The 17,438-nt window shown below is 48.8% G+C and overlaps 1 protein-coding gene across 10 annotated transcripts in view; it reads left to right on the forward strand.

The window, feature by feature from the left end:
• The window catches only part of DAB2IP (DAB2 interacting protein), a 320,886-nt gene that overhangs the window by 234,475 nt on the left and 68,973 nt on the right, over positions 1–17,438 (forward strand). For all 10 annotated transcript variants that reach the window (XM_082208814.1, XM_082208812.1, XM_082208815.1 and 7 more), the window contains one exon: positions 9,967–10,120. In XM_082208814.1, coding sequence (XP_082064940.1) covers positions 9,967–10,120 — 154 coding nt within the window. The remainder of the gene's footprint in view (positions 1–9,966; positions 10,121–17,438) is intronic.

Genomic DNA, 17,438 nt, shown 5'->3' on the forward strand with positions numbered 1-17,438 from the left:
GACTGCCTCTGAAGAAAGAGGTTCCATTGGGCTGCCATGGCTGATATACATCACCCTCCAGCCCAGTCTTCAGCCCAGGGGCTGTTGCTCCTTCTTGTTGCAAAGGCACCCTTTTCTGAATCGTAACTGCCAAGCCATAAATCCTGTTCATTAGCCTGATTTCACAAGACACATGATAGCGGATGAGTAGCTCTCTGAAAGATCTTCCATGACTCCTGCCCCTCTGCCCTCACCCTTGTCTTCCCGGCAGCCTTGTGGACTAATTTGATTGGAGGCAGGGTGTCTGGATTTCAGCCCTCTAAAGAGGTCTCCAAGCATTGTGGATTTTATAGTTCTTCACCGCTGATCTAGAAGCTCCGTTTCTTCAGACGCAAGCCCAAAACTGGACAAACGACAAACCTAGCTGAGATGTACAGCCTCTCTCAATGTCCAGCAGCCCAGACTGAGTGAGCACAAGGCAACTGGGAGCTTTGGAACTCTCTGCCTCTTGAGATGAAGCAGGCACCTTCACTGTACCCTTTACAGCACCTGCTAAAAACACTTTTGTTAGACAAACCTACCCAGGTGTTCAGAAAGTTAATGCAAGTCTTAATCTGTTATTCGTCTATTGTTCTTTTAACTTTTGAAATGTCTGAAGTCATTGCTGTTAATTTTTCTTAGTGGTACTTTTATTGTTCCATCTTTTCGTAAACTGCTTTGAGGCTTTTTACAATCAAGCAGTGTATAAATTGTAGGGACGCGGGTGGTGCTGTGGGTTAAACCACTGAACCTAGGGCTTGCTGATAGGAAGGTCGGTGGTTCGAATCCCTGTGATGGGGTGAGCTCCCATTGCGCAGTCCCTGCTCCTGCCAACCTAGCAGTTCGAAAGCACGTCAAAGTGCAAATAGATAAATAGGTACCGCTCCAGTGGGAAGGTAAACGGCGTTTCCGTGTGCTGCTCTGGTTCGCCAGAAGCGGCTTAGTCATGCTGGCCACATGACCCGAAAGCTGTATGCCGGCTCCCTCAGCCAATAAAGCGAGATGAGTACTGCAACCCCACATTCGTCCACGACTGGCCCTAACGGTCAGGGGTCCCTTTACCTTTTTGTATGTACCTATGTACATAGGATGCTGGCATCGAATTGGCCCATTCTAGTTTCACACGAGTCGAATCCCTAGTCCAGGGGCATTCTAAGTTGGTGTGTGCACCTGTCCTACCTAGAACAGCTAGTGACTTTCTTTCTCCAGCTGGCAGCCCCTGTGGAGCAGAGAGCAAGGGGCCCCTAATAGTATCAGAACAAGCCAACTTCTGGGTCAGACCAAAACTCCACTTAGTCCAGCCCTCCTCAGAGTTGCCAGCCAGGTGCCCATGGAAAGCCTGGCCTGAGGGCAACACCAACTCTCCCCACCTGTGATTCCAGGGACTGGCATTCAGAGGCAGACTGCCTTTGACAGAGGAAGTAAGATCAAGGGGATGAAGCTGCTCACCTATGAAGAAATGTTCTCATTCTGGAGGGCAAGAAAGAGGTGATATGATAGAAGTTGGAAGTACTGTTTTTGGGGGGACAGGAGGCGGGCAGGTGTGGCGGACTCCCTGGTCCTGAATGGGGCAACTGTGCCCCTGAAGGACCAGGTGCGCAGCCTGGGAGTCATTTTGGACCCACAGCTGTCCATGGAGGCACACATCAATTCTGTTTCCAGGGCAGCTGTTTATCAGCTCCATCTGGTACGCAGGCTGAGACCCTACCTGCCCGTGGACTGTCTCTCCAGAGTGGTGCATGCTCTAGTTATCTCCCGCTTGGACTACTGCAATGCGCTCTACATGGGGCTACCTTTGAAGGTGACCTGGAAACTACAACTAATCCAGAATGCGGCAGCCAGACTGGTGACTGGGAGTGGCTGCCGAGACCACATAACACCGGTCTTGAAAGATCTACATTAGCTCCCAGTACGTTTCCGAGCACAATTCAAAGTATTGGTGCTGACCTTTAAAGCCCTAAACAACCTCAACCCAGTATACCTGAAGGAGCGTCTCCGCCCCCCCTTGTTCAGCCCAGACACTGAGGTCCAGTGCTGAGGGCCTTCTGGCGGTTCCCTCCCTGCGAGAAGCCAAGTTACAGGGAACCAGGCAGAGGGCCTTCTCGGTGGTGGTGCCTGCCCTGTGGAACGCCCTCCCACCAGATGTCAAAGAGAAGAACAACTACCAGACTTTTAGAAGACATCTGAAGGCAGCCCTGTTTAGGGAAGTTTGTAATGTGTGACATTTTAATGCATTTTTAATCTTTGTTGGAAGCTGCCCCAAGTGGCTGGGGAAGCCCAGCCGGATGGGCGGGGTATAAATAATAAATTAAGACTATATTATTGTTATTCAGGATGGATAAAAGAAAGTATTTATTTACTCAGCGCATAGTTTAACTATGGAACTCACTTCCAAAGGAGGCAGTGATGGTCACCAAAAGCAACTGGACAGTTTCATGGAGGAGAGGGCTGTTGATGGTTGCAAGCCACAACAGCTTGGAGGCAGCTCTTATCCACAGGAATACTGGTTTAAACCCTGTGCGCCCACACAATGGGCCGGTATTAGCATCCATCTTTTGAAAGAGCACGCGGAATTGTTTGCTAAGAGAGAGAGGGAGAGGGCAACCAGGTCATTTCACAGCAACCCATGAAGGTCGCAACTAAGCGGCCTCCTGAGACCTGAGCAGGATGCATCCCACCACTTCTTTCTGGTCTCTGGGTTCAGGTAGAGTCATCTATCAAGAGTGAACCTTTGAAGGAAGTCAGAGAGCAGAACGGATGTGTCAGCAGGGGGCTGAGTGATTGATTTGCTGGGAAAGGCTCCAGCCTTTGGAGGGATGGATGTTTCTAGGTTATGACGGAGCCCTTTCCTTTTATGAGTAATCATGAAGGATTGGGGAAGGGCTGTTGCAGGCAGGGCTGAGGCTTTGGACCATAGAATTGCAGAGTTGGTGGGGACCTCAGGGGTCCTCTAGTCAGCCCCCTGCAAATGCAGGAATCTGAGCTGAAGGATCGCCGTGATGGTGCTCTGCACATGTCCAGAAGACTGGTCTTACACTTTTAGAAGTAATATATTCATTGTGACAACAGACATACATACATACATACATACATACATACATACATACATACATACATATTTATACCCCGCCCTTCCCGGTTCAGAAAACCGGGCTCAGGGCGGCTAACAACAAATTTAAAACACTTAATTGATGCAACAAAAAACAGCATAAAAACATGAATAACAATAAATTTAGAATTCAAAAATCAATTGAGGGTGGTAATCCATCCAATAAACATTAGATGATCACCAGGGCTAGCTGGCTAAATTAGTCCTATTTGGGCGAGCGAGGAGACCAAGGGAGAATTAGCTGAGGGATCCCAGAGCGGGGAATCTTCATAAAAAGGGGAGGGAAGGAAGGAGAATAAAAGATCAGGCTGAATTCAAATTAAAAGCCAGGTGGAATAGCTCTGTCTTACAGACCTGGCAGAAGGAAGTGAAATCCTGCAGGGCCCTGGTCTCATGGGACAGAGCATTCCACCAGGTTGGAGCCATCACTGAGAAGGCCCTGGCCCTGGTGGAGGATAGTCTGACTTCCTTAGGGCCCGGGACCTCTAAACTATGGTTATTCATGGACCTGAAGTTCACTTTGACTATATAAACTGTAGAATCATGCAATTGTAGATTTGGAATGTAACCCCAAAGGTCATTTCATTCAACCCCTGCAATGCAGGAATCATAGCTAAAGAACCACTGGCAGGTGGCCATCCGAGCTCTGCTTAAGCACCTCCCATCAGCCCACCACCTTGCTGCACAGGGCCACAATCCTGCACCCGCTTCCTCCTGAGTACACATGGGTAGGACTGTGCTGCGATGCTTTCCTGACCACTGGCTGGCAACCTCCGCTCCTCCATGAGCTGAACTCGTGGGGAGGGGGGATGCTCTGCTTTATCATTTCTGGAAGATTCTGGGTCACTCATTAAGCCCTAGGAAGTTGTTGGTGCCAGCGCCAGAGGAAGTGGGGGGCAGCGCTTCTGTGGCTGCGAGGAAGGAGCAGGTCAGGTTGCAGCTTGGAGACTTAAAGAGCTCGTAGCAAAATTAGAGGGCATAAACCATTCATCCAATCAGCCCGTCAGTTGGCTGGAGCATTGGGCTAGGCTCTCACTTGAACCGCTCAGTGTATGCAGGTTCCAGTTTTAGTCGCAAGCAAACGGCATAGTTAGCAAGCATATAGCAAGTAAATGCCCGTTCTCAACCTGTGGGTCTCCAGATGTTGTTGGACTACAACTCCCATCATCCCTGAGATCTGGCCTTGCTAGCTAGGGCTGATGGGAGTTGTAGTTCAACAACATCTGGTGACCCACAGGTTGGGGAACACTGGTCTAGAGCATGGGTAGGCAAACTAAGGCCTGGGGGCTGGATCCGGCCCAATCACCCTCTAAATCTGGCCTCCGGACGGTCCGGCAACCAGCGTGTTTTTACATGCGTAGAATGTGTGCTTTTATTTAAAATTCATTTCTGGGTTATTTATGGGGCATATGAATTCACTCATTATTCCCCCCCCCCCAAAAAAAATATAGTCCGCCCCCCCACAAAGCCTGAGGGACAGTGGACCGGCCCCCTGCTGAAAAAGTTTGCTGACCCATGCCATAGAGCTAGGAAATAGGACCCTTCCATGAAGCCCAGATAAAGCCCCCCTCCCTTCACTTTGGAGGATTATTTATATATTTATTTATTTATTTATTTAATCATTGTTACCGTTTATTAAATTTATATAACACTAGACTTTGTGGACATCCGATGAAGCTGAGTGTTGTAAGATTCAGGACAGATAAAAGGAATAACTTCTTCACTCAGCATTAAAATACAGTAATGCATCAAACATTAAAAGCTTCCCTGATGTCTTCTAAATATCAGGTAGTTCTTCTTCTCTTTGACATCTGGTGGGAGGGTGTTCCACAGGGCGGGCGCCACTACTGAGAAGGCCCTCTGCCTGGTTCCCTGTAACTTGGCTTCTCGCAGGGAGGGAACTGCCAGAAGGCCCTCAGTGTTGGACCTCAGTGTCCGGGTAGAACGATGGGGGGGAGACGCTCCTTCAGGTCTACTGGGCCGAGGCCGTTTAGGGCTTTAAAGGTCAACACCAACACTTTGAATTGTGCTCGGAAACGTACTGGAGGTTTTGACACGAAGGTTGGGTGGCCACCTCTTAGTGATTCCTTATCTGTGACTCCTGCATTGCAGGGGTCCGACTGGACGACTCTTTGGTGGTCCTAAGTTTACAACTGGATGATCTGGTTGGCCATTGTGAGAACAGGATCCTGGGCGAGTTGCGCCACGGGCATGATTCAGCAACCAGGCTCTTATATCTATCTGCTTTTGGGGAGATCTCTTTGGACCAGCAATCTGACACCACCTCACCACTTGTCCCAGGCCCTGAACTGCGGGGTCCATGGCACCGCTCCTCCACGTTCCTCACAGTGCGCAGCGGGTGCTCATTTGCTTGCTCACAAGCGCACGGATGTTGACATTTTCGGCAGCTGTGGCTCCCTTCCCCAGCTACAGAGCAGCCAATCAGCAGCCGCGGGAGCCAGATCAAGCTCAAAGCTCACAGTGTGTGTTTGTGTGCCTCTGCTGCTTTGGCGATGCTGAGCGGGGGCCAGAGGAGGGGAAAGGAGGTGGGATGGGCGAGGAGGGGGGAACCAGGTGGTTGGGAGCAGTGGGAGAGACGCCCCCCCCCCGTTCAGTTTTCCCTTTTCTCAAGCTTTTTCTGCACAGAATAGGAGGTGCCCAGCTCTCGCCTGACTTCTCCCGCAGCAGATGTTCCATGCCAGGCCACAGCTGCGAGGCGGTGATGGGGCAGCGATGGAAGTCCTTTTTGGTGAGGCTTGGGGAGGGGAGGGAGGACAGGACTGATCTCTGTTCCGGAGAAAGCAGCATCCCCGAAAGCTTAACCCCTTTGCGCCTCTCCTGCAACGGCCTTTTGGAGTGTTGGTAGCTGCCTGCACGGACACTAACAGCAGATGTTCCCTGGGGTTTTTCAGGCAGGGGATTTTAGAAATTGGGTCCTGGGACCTTCTGTGGGCAAAGCATGGGCTCTGCCACTGAGCTGTAGCCTTCCAGGGAATTTCAGGTAGGTTGGTCTTCACCAGCCCTTCCCCAGACTTGCTGAGAATTGAATGGGGGGGGGAACCCTCCACACACAAAGCGTCAGCTCCCGGTGTCTGAGCTGCCGCCCCATTTCCTTCCCCATAACTGTCAGCCTTTAAACTGTAGGCTCCCTGGGGCCAGGGAGCTATCTCCTTTCCCTTCTGCATGTACAATAGAGAGGCGTTGCAATCCAGAATGGTGTAGTGGTTAGCATTTCTGAGTAGGACATGGGAGACCAGGGTTCAAATCTCTGTTGGGCCATGAAGTTCTCTGGGTGTGACCTTGAGCTGGCTTCTCGGCCCTGCCTACTTCGCAGGGTGGTTGTGAGAATTAAACTGGGGGGGGGGGAAGGACCATGTAGCTGCCTTGAGCTCCTTGGAGGGGAAAAGGTGGGATATAAATGCAATTAACAATAATGATAATATTTAATATTGCTCAGTACCCAGTTTAAATAATAGAGTTGCATCATCGGATGAAGAAGCGTTGCCCGGTTTCACCCTAGGAGAACCATACTTTAGCCAAACCTAAGAACTTGGGACTTCTATAGACGCAGAACCTTCTTGTGCCTCTCCCTCCACACAACACAACATCCCAAGCCTCCATGCTTCTTCGGTTTCCATTGTGTCCCCACATCAGTTTCTGGATTGTAAATCCCTTTCAGCAGAGACCTGTTCTATACTTTGCAAGCGCCAAGGACATTGCTGTGTGATGGGAACCCTTATTATTAAGAAAAGGCAATGGATTGATTTAATTAGCTGGTGCAGTTTGTATCTGGGCACAGCCAATTGTCTGGAAGCAAAAAACACTATGCTCCCTTCTTCTCTTTTGATGCATGTGGTCTTATTGAAAGGGTTTCCCATCTGGAAGAGAGATCCAGTGTGGTGTGGTTAGAGCATTGGATTAGGACCTGGGAGACAAGGGTTCAAATCTCCACTCAGCCGTGAAGCTGACTGTAGGGCCTCGGGGGCCAGTCGCTGCCTCTCAGCCTAACCTACCTCAGGGTTGCTGTGGGGATTAAATGAGAGGAAGTACCTAACATATAGGGACGCGGGTGGCGCTGTGGGTTAAACCACAGAGCCTAGGACTTGCCGATCAGAAGGTCAGTGGTTCAAATCCCTGCGACGGGGTGAGCTCCCGTTGCTCGGTCCCTGCTCCTGCCAACCTAGCAGTTTAAAAGCACGTCAAAGTGCAAGTAGATAAATAGGTACCGCTCTGGCGGGAAGGTAAACGGCGTTTCCGTGCGCTGCTCTGGTTCGCCAGAAGCGGCTTAGTCAAGCTGGCCACATGACCTGGAAGCTGTCTGCGGACAAACACTGGCTCCTCGGCCAATAAAGCGAGATGAGCCCCACAACCCCAGAGTCGGTCACAACTGGACCTAATGGTCAGTGGGTCCCTTTACCTTTACCTTTACCCAACATATGCCAGCTTCAGAAAAAAGGTGGGGTGGAAGTGGAATGCAATATAAGAATAGAATAGAATAGAATAGAATAGAATAGAATAGAATAGAATAGAATAGAATAGAATAGAATAGAATAGATATTTGGGGAATAAGAAAATAGGAACTCAGATGTGATTATGGTACTTGGCGTCTTAATTTTGTGTGTATGGGACCTTCTGCATGCAAAACAGGTGTTCCACCACTGAGTTATGGCTCTTGCATAAAGTTCTGTTCTTGCCAGGTGTTCCCTTCCTCCTTATGGGGTGCCTTCAACTTTCTGCATCATCCCTGGAGCCCTTATTTCAAGTTTAGAACCCATTCCAATGATCCAAGGGAGGGATGAGGGGTTGAACAGATGGTTGTGAACATCTACACTGGCTTTTGTCACTATCTGCAGGGAGGTTTTCATTTATCCTGCATCTTTGCTCTTTTCCAAGACACCCCGAGTATTTGTTTTCTTTTAAGCTGCTCTGGGACCTCAACAATGCCCTTTCTGTCCTTGCTGCATTGTTGTGGCTGACTTAAAATTATTCCCATCATTGTCCAAAGAAATGAGGGGCGGGAAATGTTCTGGAGCCGGCTTCCTTTCCTTGTCTGTGGGCGGGAAAGGATCACACAACAATCTTCAGCAGATTTTCATTCAAACCCAGGAATGTAAAATTATTATCATTATTAATTACCCGCACTTTATCTTAAGGTCACGGGGCAGGTTGCAGCACTAAAACACAGCATTAGAAACTGTTTAAAACAGCCTACAATCACAAAAAATAAGGTGTGTTCTAAAAAATCTGCACTCCTCATGTGTCAAAAGGCATTTGCCGGAAACTGAATAATCAAGGTGCCTGACACACCTCTTTCTGGAGGGAGTTCCTACCAGCTGTTGCCAATCCTCTCAAATCTGCCTTTCCTTTCCCTGAATTCCCTGCTTGATCTCGCACGACCAAAGATCCCATTCAGTCAGCCTTGACCATGAGCCCAAGAAGGTTAGTAGCAACATGTTTGCTAGCCCAGTGGAGCACACACACCTTCCTGCTGCCAGAGAGGACATAGTGCTCTTCCCTTCTCTGTGTGCTCACTCACCTGCACATATGCAATTCTGGGTTACCTGTGGCTACCTGGCTAATGCTTAAATGCAAGGGTGCACCGCGAGCCACCCTAGCTTGTGACCTACCAAGCCCCACACAGCCCCACCAACTGCGTTTAGCAGCCCCTCCTGCTTGGCTTCCAAAGAGAGAAGGTGCTCTCTCAAGCCCTAAATACAGTCATACCTCGGGTTACAGCCACTTCAGCTTGCGTTTTTTCTGGTTACGCACCCGCCGAAACCCGAAAGTACTGGAACACGTTACTTTCGGGTTTTGGTGGTCTTGCATGCGCAGAAGCGCTAAATTGCACTTTGTGCATGCACAGAAGCGTCAAATTGCAACCTGTGTGTGCGCAGACGCGCTGCTGCGGGCTGCAAATGCTGCGGGTTGCAAACATGCATCCTGCACGGATCACGTTCATAGCCCAAGCGTCCACTGTATAGCCAACATTTTTCATTAGATACAGTGGTGCCCAAACTTTTTTCCAAAGAGGGCCAGATTTGGTGAAGTGAAGGGCCAACCAAAGAGCCAACCAAAGTTGTTGAGCTTTTTTGAGTTAGCAGGCTTCTACTTAATGTGTTAGCAGGCTTCTATTTAAAATCTCTATTCTATTTAAAATCTCTGATCCTCAGAGTCTTGGTTTACAATGGTGCTGATTGCTTGTTGCTCTTCTTTATTGGTTTTTAACCCACTCCTATTGTTTTATCTTTTTTTTTACACTTGTGAGCTACTTTGGGGACCTGTATGGGTGGGAAGGGCTGTAGATCAGGGAAGGTCGCCGGTTTGAGCCCCGCTAACCTCTCCAGGTGGGGCTGGGAGAGACCCCCTGCCGGAAATCCAGGAAAGCCTGGTGGACAATATTGAGCTACTGCCCGTCAGTGTAAAGCAGACTTCCTCAACCTCGGCCCTCCAGATGTTTTTGGCCTACACCTCCCATCATCCCTAGCTAGCAGGACCAGTGGTCAGGGATGCTGCGAACTGTAGTCTCAAAACATCTGGAGGACCGAGATTGGGTAAACAATACTGAGCAGGATGGGGCCAATGGTCTGACCAGGTACAATGTATGTGTTTTTGTGTTTTGGTATTGTAAACTGACCCTCGGATGATGGGTGGTATAGAAATTTGATAAATAAATAGTGAGACAGATTGTTACATTCCTAAATACAATCCAGGTGTGCTGTTGGTCCAACCTGACACTTCTTTTTTCAAGGGCTATCGTGAAAAGCGGTGCTTGGTCCTTTCCGTGGTGCTGGAAGGGTGTGGCTCTGATCTTCACTGTTCTTGCCTTCCTCTCCCTCCAGATCCCATCTAATGCCCAGGCTGAAGGAATCTCGCTCCCACGAGTCACTGCTCAGTCCAAGTAGCGCTGTGGAGGCCCTGGATCTCAGCATGGAGGAAGAAGTGGTCATTAAGCCTGTTCATAGCAGCATCCTGGGGCAGGATTTCTGCTTCGAGGTAAGGTGCACCCATTGACACCCAGGAAGGCTGCTGGCCGGATGCCCTGCTTTCGGAGTGGGTGGGTGTGCACTCCTGAGAGTTTGACCCCTGTGGGAAACGGGAGGTTGGACTTTTGGCCTGACCCAACAGGGTTGCTTTTATGTTCATTTTGAGCCATGACAATCACTTATGTATTGCTTATTTTATCACCGGGGGGGGGGGTTGTACCCCGCTTTCCATCCAAAAAGCCTGCCAGGGCGGCTTGCATAGAATCAGAATGAGGCAGTCCCTGCCCTCGCAGACTTGCACATTTCCCTTTTAAAAAAGAAGAAGACTGTAACACACAAGGGGTAAGCTGCAGGGAGGGAAAAGGAAAAAGAAAAACCCAGGCACAGATTCCTATCATAATCACCTGGCACAGTTCAGGGGCTGGTGGAGCTGGGGTTTCGGCAAAGCTGGTGGAGTGAGCTCTTCTGCTTCCCATCTGCCCCTGTAAGGCAGTTTCATAGAATGGCTGCCCCCCAGATGACAGGTGAGGTGGGAGCAGGCCGATGGGGCTGACCTGTCTCACCAGTTGGGAGTGGAGCCTCCATAGTCAGAGGCAGTCTGCCTCAGAACCTAAGGGTGGGGCTGCTGCTGCTTTCACAGAACCATAGAATTGTAGAGTTGGAAGGGATCCTGAAGGTTGGTCCACCCCTCTGCAATACAGGAATATTTTGTCCATTGTGGGGTTCGAACCCATGGCCCTGAGATTAAGTATCTCATGCTCTATTGAGTGAGCTACCCCAGCTGCCCTGCTTGGCAGCTTCCCAGAGCCATCTGCCTGGTCACTCCTGCAAGCATAATGGTGCTTGCTTGAGAGTAGGGCAGTGCCTCAGTGGCGGAGCAACTGCTTGGTGTGCAGAAGGGCTGAGGTTCAGTTCCCTGTGGCACCTCCAGGTAAGCCTGGAAGAGGCTCTCAGCCTGAAACCCTGGAGAGCTGCTGCCAGTCAGTGCAGACAATACTGAACTAGACGGACCAAACCTATGACTCTGTATAAAGCAGCTTCTTTTGTTGCTATGATTTGGTTGGCTCCAACAGGGTTCTTTCGTTCTGTTCATACAGCAATCATCTGTAATTAAATCCACGTTAAGAATTTTTAAAAATATTTCTAAATGTGTTTTTACTGGAAATGTGTGCGCTTCTTTTTCTTATCCATTGTGGTACATTTTTTTCTGAGTTGGAGAGTACAGTGCAAAATTCAGATAGGTGTGAAATCCAAAGAAAAAAATTTATTCCGAACTGTATATTAATCCAGGAGATGCAAATGGGTTCATTGGGCTCAGGCCAAGTGAAATTTCTCTTCTGTCCCTTAGGTTATATCTAGTGCTGGTCCTACTCAGAGTAGACCAGCTGGGTCCTTAGTGGCAGAGTGTCCCACAGGACTGGGTCGATGAGACTCAAGTCTCGGTTTCTTGTTGTCAAAGAAGCCTCACCAACTGGACCAGCGATGCTCCTGCTGATGATCTGAGTGATCAAGCTGGGATATAAGGGTCTTAGGTACCCTGTACCCAAGTTGTCCAGGGCTTTGTAAATTAATACAAGGGCTTTGACCCTGACCCAGTAGCAGATGGGCAGCCAGTGCAGATGCCTCAACAAGGGGGCCACACACTGTCGGCCAGGTGACCCCACCAGAAATCTGTCCACTGCACTCTGCAGTCGCTGGAGCTTCAGAACCAGACCCAAGGGCAGTACCGCATGGATGCTGAGACTGCACCCTTGCATACAAGATGGGCTGCTGCTTCGCTTGAAGTTGTGGCTGTTCAAGAAGGAAAAAGGGGGCACATACAGGTGGGAGAATGTGAAGCATCTATTAACTGCATTTCTTAAACAGGTCACAAAGCTCCAGATAACTGGACAGGTGGCCACATGCCTTCCTGTGTGTGTAGGACTGTGGATTGGGTCTGTAACTTGCTACCAGGGCCTGTCCTTTTCATTTTTGCACTTTCTGTGCAAACATTCAATTTTTAGTATCTTGGGAGGGAATGAAGCAGGTAGGATTTGTTTCTAAAGTTTCTTGGCTCCAAGGGAGGACCTAGCCTGGTGAGCCAAATGTAATGTCAATCATTTAGTTAGTGAATATTGTGGGAGGCAGGATAGGATATACTGTTTCATGATATCCTTCCTAACTTGCGTTAGCAAGTTCTGTGTCTTAGCAGAGTTTCAACATTCCCCTTTAAATGCACAGCGGTTTGCTTGTTGCAGGTTCGTCTGAACCTCTCTATATAAGATTTCTGGTAAGATCCCTTCTTGTCCCTCTTTTAAAAAATATACACAACAATTTTATTGTTGTATATATTTTATAAAAGTCGTTTACTCACATCACATTCATTCAGTTCACAGTTAGATCCCTGAAGGCAGTCTTAGGTTACAAAAGTATATATACACATGGAACTATCCCATAAGGGAGTTAGTCCCAAGTGACTGCGAACAAGCAGTGCGCATGCAACATCGAGAGGGCACAGGCAGTCTGACTGTTTGGCACAAAGTGCGTGTTTGGGGCTGCATGGGGGGAGCTTTGTGGTGATGGGAGGGTGCAGTGAGCAGAACTCTTTTCCGAGGTAAGGTCCAGTTGCAGAGCTTTGTCGCACTGCACCTTCCGCTGTCCTCCAAACTTTGCAAAACGCATCCATGCAGATGCCTCCGTTTGCATAATTTATCTGGGTTGCAGGATTTCTGCCTGCTCTTTCCACCCACAAGCTTGCCCTGACTTATGAGGACACACAGCAGCCACTAGCCTTCCCTCCCATCGCTCCCGGCGTCCTGCTGCCCCCTGCCACCTCCAGAGGTGAGCACATTGCTCCACAGGAAGACAGGAAATCAAACATTGATCTCTCTGTCTCAGTGTTGCTTACACTGGCTGGAAGCAATAGTTTCAGAACAGAGTACCCAGCCCTAACTGGAGATGCAGGGATGTGGGTGGCACTGTGAGTTATACCACAGAGCCTAGGACTTGCCGATCAGAAGGTCGGTGGTTCGAATCCCCACAACGGAGTGAGCTCCCGTTGCTCAGTCCCTGGTCCTGCCAACCTAGCAGTCCGAAAGCACGTCAAAGTGCAAGTAGATAAATACTCCGGTGGGAAGGTAAACAGCGTTTCCGTGCGCTGCTCTGGTTCGCCTGAAGCGGCTTAGTCATGCTGGCCACATGACCTGGAAGCTGTACACTGGCTCCCTCGGCCAATAAAGTGAGATGAGCGCCGCAACCCCAGAGTCGGCCATGACTGGACCTAACGTTCAGGGGTCCCTTTACCTTTACCTACCTGGAGATGCCAGTGGGGAATTGTACCTCGGGGCCTTTCTGCATTAAAAGCATCTTCTGTATACCATTCAGCTATGGTTGTCACCCACAAAATGGACCAAGATTTGAGTCCTCATGCTTCCAAGTAACATGCTGATGTAGCAGCACCCCATGAAGTTGCCTTCCACCAGTACTATTTTTCTAGAAAAAGAGGTGGTGGAACTCACCATTAGTGCCTCCCTTGTTTTCTTACAATGGCAATGGTGCTCACCTGAGAGGTGCCGGAACTGAGTTCCATTGAGTTACGGCTGAAAAAGCCCTGCCTTCCACCAAGACAAGCCCTTGGCCTATCTGGGTCTCCCGGGTCGCAGGCAGGGGTCCTTTCCAGACCTGGGGATTACACCGGGTTCTTTCTGCATGCCAGCAGGTACTTTCGCTGCTGAGCCACAGCTCTCCCCCACCCTGGTATCACAAGCATAATGTCACCACTGCCCTTAGCGCCTCCCTGCCTCTTGCTTCTCCATGCCACCCTCACGGCTGTCCTTGAGAGAGGCTGGGCTCTGCATTTCAATAAGGCGCTTGTCTCGCAGCAGAAACACCTTCCAGACTTCCTCCCTACCTTGCTTTCGTTTCAGGCGGCAAGCAAAAATTGCAGAGTGCAATTTTGCCTTCTCTAGGAAGCGCCACCCACCCATGGAACAAGGATAATGAGGCAAAATGAGTTAGATTTGAGAAACTAATGATTCCCTCCCTCCTCATTGCACTAATTGAATTTTGGCCTGGCAAACTAATACCTGTATTTTTAAAAACTTTATTAATAAATAAAACACACATAACAGCCTGGGCTTCATTGCAGTATACATTTTATTGGGGCTTCCCCGCCCATTGCATAATGTGCTTAATCTACGTGGTGCCTGGGCATGTGAAAGAGTCCCCCCCCCTCCTGTGGTGCTGTTTCAGATTTTCCATTCTACACCCAAGAGTCAAAGAATTGTAGAGTTGGAAGGGAACCCAAGAGTCATCTATCCCAACCCCTGCAGGGATCAATTTATATTTCTGTTTCTCCCCCCACTGTTTCTTTCCCCCTGACTTAAGTGCCACATTCCCCACATCAAGTTGTGATCTTAAAGGCGCATTTTTGGGCAAGACACTATTTTAATCTCTGTATGTATTTTGTGTGTGCAGCTTCCCCTCTAGATATCTACACTTCTTCTTTTTTGTATACTGTTGGCTGGTTAGAGCATTTCTTGTGATGATAGGATGGCTTTGCCTTCGTCAAAAATATCTTACAGAATCGCTGTCGGGCAAGATACAATCCACATATTTCCTTATAAACCAAATTCCAAACCTTTTTGACTAAAACACAATCCCAGTACAGTGGACGCTTGGTTTGCGAACGTGATCCGTGCGGGAAGTACGTTCGCAGCCCGCAGCACCGTGTCTGTGCATGCATGGGTTGCGATTCGGCGCCTCTGCACAAAGCGCAGTTTAGTGCTTCTGCGCATGCGCAAGCGCCAAAACCCAGAAGTAACCTGTTCCGGTACTTCCGGGTTTGGCGTGGTGCGCAACCCGAAATCGTGCAACCTGGAGTGTCTGTAACCCAAGGTATGACTGTATAAGTTAAAGTGTGTGCATCGTTGATCAAAACCACACACACAAAAGTCATGACATTGTTGAAAACATAATGGATCAATGGATCATAGAATTGTAGAATTGGAAGGGACCCCAGGGGTCATCTATTCCAACCCCCTGCAATGCAGGAAACACAGCTAAACCACCCATGACAGATGGCCATCTGCCCACTGCTTTAAAACCTCCAATGAAGGCAAGTCCACAACTTCCCAAGAGAGTCCATTCCCTGTTGTACAACCTTTACTGTCAGAAAGTTCTTCTCTGATGTTTAGTCGGAATCTCTTTTCTTTTAACTTGAAGCCACGGGTTCGAGTCCTACCCTCCAGAGCAGGAGAAAACAAGCTTGCTCCATGTGATAGCCCTTGAGATATTTAAAGATGGTGCAGAGGTTAGAGCAGTGTGGGGGCCATGTTTTTCAGGCCCGAGGGCCACATTAATTTCTGGGCAGCCTTCCTGGGGCCACCTGCCAGGGGTAGGTGGGGCCAGAGGCAAAAGGGGGTGGGGCGATAGAGGCCATTTCCCGCTAGTCACTCCTCTCTGTCCTCCATCCAGAGAAGCTTTAATGGACACAATCCAGCCAGGCATGAAACATTCAAAGGGGCTCGCGAGGAGACCCAAACTCCAGGTAGACAGATCAGGAAGGCTGCATTTGGGGCTCTTGGGCCTGAGGTTCCCCACACCTGGGCTGGAGTGTCCAACTAGGACTGGCGAGGTCCACGTTCACAACCCTCAGTTAGGAAATCACTGCGAGACCCTCGGACATTAATTCACCCAGCCTTAATCCACCTCACAGCTCTTTTGTTCATTCATTCATTCACTGGCCACCCATTGGCCATGTGGGTTTGGGGGTCTTGTTCTCAGGTTCCCACCAGCTCTCCTTTTGTGCCAGCCTCATGATTTGCTACGTCGTGGCCCCAGACCCTGACTCCTTCTTTGTTAACCATCTGATCAGCTGTCTGCTTCCTTTCCCCAAGCTGGGACATGCAGTGGTTTGATATTTGATTTGATTTACTGAATTCCTGTGCCGCTATTCATTCTAAGGAATCCCAAAGTGGCTCACAAACAATAGCTAACAGTAGCATGGCAGAGCATAACAGAACATCACAAACGCAGCATAAATCATATGGAATAATTAACAAATCATCAGTGAAGCAATTACAAGCCATAAAACACTGTTAACAAAGCAACAACTGAAGAAATAAACTAAGCGTCAGAATGAAAGCAAAAGTCGTGTTGTGTGGTTGACAAATCAATACAGCATTAATAATCTATAAAACGATATTAACAACATTAACAAAATAGCAGGCAAAATGTAAGATAAGCACTGGTAAAGTCATACACACTTCGTTCAGCTCATTAAAATACACATCCAGGGCAGCAACTCCCTTCTGATGCATCTGACCAAAAGTCCATCTAGCTCTCTTATCACAAGTATGTTGTTGTTTAGTCATTTAGTCATGTCCAACTCTTTGTGACCCCCTGGACCAGAGCATGCCAGGCACTCCTGTCTTCCACTGCCTCCCACAATTTGGTCAAACTCATGCTGGTAGCTTCGAGAACACTGTCCCACCAGCTCGTCCTCTGTCGTCCTCTTCTCCTTGTGCCCTCCATCTTTCCCAGCATCAGGGTCTTTTCCAGGGAGTCTTCTCTTCTCATGAGGTGGCCAAAGTCTTGGAGCCTCAGCTTCAGGATCTGTCCTTCCAGTGAGCACTCAGGGCTGATTTCCTTCAGAATGGAGAGGTCTGTTCTTCTTGCAGTCCATGGGACCCTCAAGAGTCTCCTCCAGCACCAGAATTCAAAAGCATCAATTCTTCGGCGATCAGCCTTCGGCGATCAGCCTCACAAGTATACTGGGGAGTTAATCATTCCCTGTGAGAGCAGAGCCTCTCCATCCAGAGGCATTCTACCCCTGATGCTGCAGGCAAACAACAAGGGAGAGGTGTCCCCTTTATTCCTTCCTTCTCAGCTTCCTAGAAGCACCTGGCTGGTCGTTGCTGGACCCTATGGATTGTGCTTTGATACATTAGGGCAGTTCTGAGCTGTGATGGCATAATTAGCAGGGCCATCTAATCTCATCCACTTCTCAATATAGGACAATGTAGGTTAAGTAAACTATGGTTAAGTAAACGATGTGAGTATCTGGAGTTAGCAAAATTGACGGATATAATAAGGCATAAATCTAAAACTATGGTGCAGAAACAATGGGAATGCTTAAAAGAATATTTACACAAAACAGGGATCAAACACGAAATTAATTTTGGTTGTGCTTAGACTAACCTTGTGAAGAATACAGTACAGAGAATACAAAGATTAGATGGACTATGAAAGAATTTAAGGAAAGGAAGTGACTGAAGAACAGATATAAAAGTTAACTAGATAACCAAGAGATGTGTGGTGAAGTAACTAGGATTTAAATATTGTAATGT

Source organism: Podarcis vaucheri (assembly GCF_965113315.1).
Source record: "Podarcis vaucheri genome assembly, chromosome: Z".
Classification (NCBI taxonomy): Eukaryota; Metazoa; Chordata; class Lepidosauria; order Squamata; family Lacertidae; genus Podarcis; species Podarcis vaucheri.